Source organism: Archocentrus centrarchus, chromosome 18, assembly GCF_007364275.1.
Source record: "Archocentrus centrarchus isolate MPI-CPG fArcCen1 chromosome 18, fArcCen1, whole genome shotgun sequence".
Classification (NCBI taxonomy): domain Eukaryota; kingdom Metazoa; phylum Chordata; class Actinopteri; order Cichliformes; family Cichlidae; genus Archocentrus; species Archocentrus centrarchus.
The window spans coordinates 16,005,733-16,012,997 of record NC_044363.1 but is presented as its reverse complement, the minus strand read 5'-3'; the positions used below and the strand labels follow the sequence as shown (position 1 = coordinate 16,012,997).

At 37.6% G+C, this 7,265-nt stretch overlaps 1 protein-coding gene and 1 long non-coding RNA gene across 2 annotated transcripts; both read right to left on the bottom strand.

Moving 5' to 3' along the window:
* Positions 1-233: 233 nt before the first annotated feature.
* LOC115797472 (uncharacterized) lies at positions 234-2,404 on the bottom strand. The gene is made up of 4 exons (XM_030754053.1): positions 1,787-2,404; positions 1,554-1,709; positions 1,384-1,473; positions 234-771 (listed from the first exon to the last, which is right to left on the bottom strand). The coding sequence occupies exons 1-4, from the start codon at positions 1,931-1,933 to the stop codon at positions 460-462; spliced, it is 705 nt and encodes a 234-aa protein (XP_030609913.1). The 5' UTR covers positions 1,934-2,404; the 3' UTR covers positions 234-459.
* Positions 2,405-5,611: 3,207 nt separating this feature from the next.
* On the bottom strand, positions 5,612-6,974 carry LOC115797457 (uncharacterized). Its single transcript, XR_004021415.1, has 3 exons — positions 6,733-6,974; positions 6,139-6,202; positions 5,612-5,875 (listed from the first exon to the last, which is right to left on the bottom strand). It is a non-coding gene; the product is annotated as an uncharacterized LOC115797457 (long non-coding RNA).
* Between the last annotated feature and the right edge of the window lie 291 nt (positions 6,975-7,265).

Here is a 7,265-nt window from a genome sequence, read left to right as displayed (position 1 = left end):
TAACAGTTTACAGCAGGGTTTTCAGACAAACCAAGGATCACTGACAAAGTAGAAAAACAAAGTGCATGCCACATAACCTCTCTGTTCAGATACCGATACAAAAGTGAGTCTGACAAAAATAAATAAAAATTTCAAATGGACTTCCACAAACGATTGACCCGCAAATCAAAGTTATATCTATCTTTTATAAAGGGCCAACTTTCTGGGGTGTTATATGGAACACCATACCCCTTACTGCACAATTTCTTACAAACAATTTCAGTTGGTAAAATGTGAAAATTATATCGAGTGCAGCTAAACACATCTTAAACAATGAAAATCCTTCTTTCTACAGAACGCCTTTTTTTTTTTTAAGTAACTAAGCATATTTAAAAGTTTGTTTACAACAACATGAGAACAATGAAAAGCAACTTAAATGGACAAGTCCTCAAATAAGCTGGTCATGCTCACTGGCCAGCATTACTCATTGAGTCTATTCTTCAGGACCTGGACTTTCTTTGAAAGTGTGCCACCATCTAGCTCCATGATCAGTTTCTGGATCACTTCAAAGGTATACCTGAGTTGATGAGGATAATCCATATTTAGAGCATACAGGAGGCCAAACAGTAGTGCAACAGCCAGAGGAACATTGTCTAAATCCTGGATAACAATTTGGCCTTCCAGGATAATTCCTACATCGTCTGGAGTAGGCTGCGCCTCCTGTTGTTTCACCGTGAAGATCCCCACAGTAGTTTCCTCAACTGATTCTTCAAAGGCTGTATCACTTACTCCCTGACAAAAAAAAAAAAAGATTTAAAGAAAATTTAAAGCTTCCAGACCATGAGCTAAATGCAAAATTCACTCATTCACATAAACATTACTAGCTTAAAAGGCAATATTTAACTTTTTCAGATTTAGTTGGCATTGATAAAAATTACTTTATCCAATAATTAGTCAAATTTTAAGAAAAGCTAAAAGTATGTAAACTACTTAAAATTGATCTAGATGATAAATCACAAAAACTTGTGCCAGCAGAAACTGAATTTGAATTGCTCAGATTAAATCTGCATGTGCATAATTTGAAATTGAATGCACTGGTTTGAAACTGAATTTAACGATTTAATAGACTACTTTCACTTTCAGTTCAATAATTCAACTTCAGTTACAAAATTCAGATTTTTGTGCCACACATCCGGGTTCTTGAGAAAGCCAGAGTTATCAAACACATATTGACAGATTTACGTTTTCACATTAGATAAACGTCCTTTCGGCAATATATGCAGTCTATAGGAAGCAGTAATCAGTGTTGCCAGATATGATAATTATCATATGTATAATAAATAATTAAAAATGTCATGCAACTATTAGAAATGTAAAAAATTCTATCAGTTTCATAATACTCACTACATGCTGTCGTATCAGATGTTCGGGGTCTTCATTGAGGTACACACAAAGGCCCTTCAGAACACTTTCACGCCCATGGTCGACATCTTCCTAGAGGATGTGTGGACAGATTTGAAATTACTACATTTCCTAATCAAAAAATGAATGAATCTTTTTTTTTTTCATCTTACTTCAGTCATTTGGTCCATTATACTTTTTAGGCGTTTGCCTATTAGTCCACCTCTTTTTTTATAGAGAGCAATAAGTTTGGAAGACAGAATGTCTAGCTGCGAGAGGAACCGGGACTGCAGTGGCAGAGTGGTGATTCTCTTGAATTCAGCGTTTATCTGAAAAAATAGACAACAAATATTTTTTTTGGCTGAACCAACTTCAGTTCAGTACATTTCATCACCATTTTACAAACCTCAAACACATCAAAGAGCGCAGGCCACCGTTCCTGGAAATCTTGTACCATGGGTGTTTCCCGAACTACCTCTAATCTTCTGTATGAGAACGTCTTGTCCATTTTTCGATGCACTGTTTCTTTGCCGTTCCTCTTTTTTACATCCATTTTAAGTTCCACTCGAAATGTTTCTAAAGTTTCCTCAGTCTCTCCTGTGGGATAGGGGGGGCAATAGTTCACTTCAGAGCGCCTTGGCTTTTTAATGGCAAAAGCAGGGCCTTTGCCTTGTGGCTTGTGGCTCAAAGCATTGACAGTTACTTCGTGACAACCAAGTTTTCGTAACTGAGTTCGGTAAATTGAAAGCTTGTTTTTTAAGCGATGTTTCCAACCAGCATACCCACTTACTGAGCCTCGCTCTGACAGACAGGGATGCTTTAGTATGAGCGCCTCACCCACACTGTTGAACTGGTTGTCGGTTATATAAAGTCCATAATGAACAATTTCTTGCACAAGTCCATCGAGAATGTTTGACAAAAGTTTGTTATCTGGAGTCAGAAGTGTCCCATTTTCTTTATATTCTGCATTGGCTCGGTCAAGTTTTAATTCAGAGTCAAAGGAAAACTGAGGAACACAAAACTTGTCTGGCCACAATGCCCTTGAAGTGGATGGCTCAGACTGAGACTCAGTTGAAGAAAGAATGTCTGTATCAGGACAGCTCACACCAGAAAAACTTGAAGTTGACGGTGAACGACAACCAGCAGATGAAACAGGTGACTGTAAAATGGTTGGATCTGACAGATTTACCACCTTAATAGTGCCTCTGTTTTGTATTTCAGATACTGAGGTCAGATTCATGAAGTCATCATTAAAGAGTGGATCCATAAACTGTAGGTTGAAGGTGTAGGTCAGTCCACACTGGCGCTGTACTTCTTCCATAAGCTCACTCACAGATTGAGGAAGTCCACATGGTAGTGTTAGCCTCTGGCAGGTGTTGTCCACCAATATGACTTTCAGTATGCAGGGTGAAGCCATTATTCTCCGTCTGAAAAAGCACAAACCATAAAACAAAGTGTTAAATACAATCTTAAAAAAAGGGAGGGGAGAAAAAAAAAAAATATATATATATATATATATATATATCAGGATTTTTATATAAATTTTTTTTTAGTGTTTAGAGATTTTCAAAAGATCTGATCTGCTGATAAATTCACATTATTCTCAAAAACATATCTGGAGAGAAAAATATGCCAAGAACCAATCCAATTCATGTCACTGCTGTGTGCCTGCAGTGAACAGAGTCGTGCAGATTTTATAGTATTTGATTAAAGTTTTCAATGGTGCTAAGTGCAAGGAGTTAACAATGCCTTGACTTAAGCCTTGATGTAGTAATTATCATAACATACCTACATGTTAAATACAATGTAACAAACCTTTAACAAAAATATGCCTTTTCAAGGTCACCATTCGGCTTGCTCCAACAATATAATCTGCCAGTGGATAGATGTCTCCCAGATCAGTTAAATGCACAAGCTTTGTCTCTCTGGTTGGTGATGGGGTTATTTCAAAGGCTCTGTAATGGTCAGTGTACCATCCGCATAGCATTCTCACAATAAGGAGCAATTCATTTTTAATGACACACATGTGCACAATCTCAGCAAAGTCTGGCATGCCGCTAGTTGACCCCTGAACAACTATCATGCCTGTGCTGTACTGTATGCCATTCACAGATGCATTCTTAGTCAGATCGACTTCAGTTATATCGGGATATTTTGATGTTAAAGCCAAAGCAATATTTGGATTCAAAAGATCCACTGGAAATGAGGACACACTAGGTACATCAAGAGAGGTTTTACCATAGGAGGGCGAGTTAAGGTGAAATGCTATCATGAATTGGTGCCTTGAAGCTAGAGTCAGCGGAATGTTTTTAAAACAACTAGTATGTTTCACAACTTTTTTAAAGTAACTATGTTTAGCTTCAAACCTAAGTGTCCAGAGTGTAACCAAAGGACCAAAACACTTTATTAAATAAGGGTAGTGTTCAAGAAAGTGGTGCTTTGGTAAAAGTCTGGCAGCTGGAAACAAGTCTTTGTATCTTTGCCTGTGTTCAGTTATCTTGCTTTCAAGATATGAAATGGATTCATCAGTATGTGTTGGGGCAACAAGAAGTTCAATAATCTCTTTTAAATCCAGTAACACCAACCATGAAGGTTCATTTTCAGGTACTAAATGTCCAATCAAAAAAGGGAGAAACCTCAACAAACTCCAATTTTCGTGGGCGTTTCCCCCCACAGTTTTGCGAGCAGACAAATTTTGTGGCACAATATGAGGTTTATTTGTCTTATCTGACCACTTGTATGGAAAGGCCAATATTGCTTTATTTAGATTATCAATAGTAAAAAACTTTTTTGAAATTAATGCTGACAAGCAGTAAGCCAACTCCACTGGCACAACACCCTCTAATGCATCATGAGCTACATCAGGAGGAAAACCGGTCAGAACGTGGAAATGTGTGAGGTGTTTGGTAAAAATGCACTCTCTTTTAACTCCGAAACAATGATTATTTGTTTCCAGAGCTATTTTTATATGTTCATTGTGCAGTTCTTTAGTCCGCAGATTAAAAGCACCACAAGCAACTGTGTCAGATTCAACATCACATCTCTTAGCTGTACAAAATCGACAAAAGAACTCACCTGAAAAACTTTCAACAAAGCCTGCGATAGTGTGCGCACCTAAGTTATCAGAAACAATACACTGAACTGTACCTTTAAAAGATGTGCCCAACAAAGGGACAAACACACCATAAGTCTCCAAGGTTTTAAGATCTTGCAGGAGTGGCTGTAACACTTGCTCAAAACCATAGACTTTTGCGTCAACACTTTTGAAAAGGACAGCAAGATAAATGGAGGACAAAGCTGAATGAGATCCTGGTGGCAGGTTACCCAAAACCCAATAAACACCACAGAGTTTTTGCTTTTTTCTAGAAGTGCCTAAAGGGTTGCAAATCTCAAATTCATCCACATACAGGCGAATAGAAATCCTGATTTCATCTGCATTCAATAACCCGTTTTCAATTAAATATTTGCCATCCTCTGGAGATTTAAATTCATAGGAGGAGTCAACAATAAACTCACGCTTCCCTCTATGATTTGAAATAACCTTATCTAGAATAGCTTGGCAATTTAAAATTTGTTGTAATAATTTTAATATTGGAACATACTGAAAGGTTGCTTTTTTATTATCAAGAAGGTAAGTGACTGGTTCAACAACACAAAATTTTTCTCTGTAGTATTTTAACCTTCTATGCACAGTGCTAAGAGATCCCCCTTTTTCAATGGCTCTGCAAACTGGATTGGATGCACAAAGAGCTGATATAATATCCTTAACTAAATCATCTGTAAATTGGACCATATGACGCTCAAGTATATCTCTTACAACACCAGTGGGAACTGAGGCAGAGTTGAGTAAATAATTAAGTTCCTGTAAAAACTCATCAACTGCAATACCTGGCACTTGTACCAAAAACTCCAGCTGTAATAAAGCTGTGGCTAGTTGCTGCTCAGTGTGGTCTTTAGGTAGCCTTTTTCCCTCTTGTGTGTCAAACGTGTCCACTTCCACACACTGAGCACCTTCTACACATTGATCCTCCTCCTGGAAATCAGATATTTCTGGAAATGAAGGTGTAGCTAAACGAGTGCTTTTTACAACACCTGGAATAAAATCCTCAAGTGTGTGTGGGGTGTGATGGCGACTTTTGTGAGACTTAAAAGTACCATAAATGCATGTTTGGAAACTACAACCATTAAACATACATTTTACATTTTCGTGTTTTTTTAAATGTGTGTTGATGTGACTAAAATATTCTATTTCGTTTGCCAAATTCTTACAATCACAAAGTTGACAGGTAAAAGTTGAGTGATTTTTTTGTGTTACATTTCTGTGTAGTCTACTTTGGTGGCAAATTAATGCATTCCATGTTTTAAATGTGCATGGACAAGAAAAGTATGTACATGGAAATCTAGCAGTGCGCCCAAAGTGAGGATGTTTAACTTTGTAGTGTCTTAGAAGTTCAGACCTACTTGATACTTCTACCCGGCACCCCTTACACTGCCACTGTGGAGAGAGAGAAAAACAATGAAAAATCATTAAAGGCTTGTTGTTGTTACACATTAACATTGTTCTCAAAAAGAGGCTAAACTAAAGTTTAATCTAAGGTGGTGTTTACCTTTCTTCTTTAATAAACAGAACAAAACTAGTTAAAATGTGCGTTAATGATAGCTAATTGAGTCACAAACCAGTATAAATCCATTTGTTTTCCTATTCATTAAAGAAAATTATTGTGTTTGACTTTTTTAAAACCAGCTACTCATACGTACCATACACTACAGAGCCTTTGAAACAGGCAAGCTTGCCATTCATTGCATTATTCTAGCAGAGCACCTGGAACAAAAAATATTTGCACTTATTTATTCTATAGGAAATTAAAAGAGGGCGCAATCTACCATGTGTTAATCGTTCATCTTCATGCGACAAGAGCACACCGTGATGGGCCAGAGCGAGCACGTGTGGGTGCAACCTCCACGGTGGGAAAAAAGTCCCAGTATGGCATATTTAAAGTGCTGGTATAGTAATGGTGATTACCAACCAACTTAAAGCACTGCTTAAATTCAGATACAACTGATTTACACACACACAAGGTGGGTCAAAGCAGGGCGGAATGATAAAAGTGAATTAGGCATTCTTGAAATTAATTGTGAGGCGCCATGTAACGCTAATATAGAGTCTAGCCATAGCCTAGCTTACATGCTAACGCTAACGAATAAACGTGTGGTGGGGTGCACCACACCACACGTTTATTCGTTAGCGTGTGGTGTGGTGGGGTGCACCTTTCGCTGTAAACACAGCATCGACTTTAATAGTCTACATACTATAAACTATAAAATTAAAACAATGAAAAAAACAAGACTCACCTTGCCTCCTTAAAGTTCCAGGCAGCACTGATAAAATCGGGCCTTCTTCTTCTGCAGTATAATTGCTTTTCCCGGGCAAAGGATTGGGAGGGGTAATTTAGTATCAAAAAAGTAGGAGGAGCTTTTCCATACATTGCAACTATTTCATGTAATGTGGTCATGATTGAAACATGTCCATCTAACAACAAGACTATTTACAAGGATGTTTCATGATTGAATCATGTTTAGGGAAACAGCACAATAAAAACATAATACTTTAACATAAATTTGTTTTACAAAATGAACAACCCCCCTTTTCCCATTTTTTCAGTGTGTGCTGTGCAGCCAAGCGGCATACATGGTCGCCTGCTCACACCCTGAGCTATCCTGGCACCAGTCATCTTTATTCCTTGATGTAGAAATGTGTTATTTAAAGAGCTGATTTTAAATAAACATAAACAAACAACAAAAAGGTTTGTTCTCCATTTGGGCTCCATTTTAACAGCTGTGCTTCACACTGTTGCAGTTCCTAGACAACAAGAGCTATGCTGAAG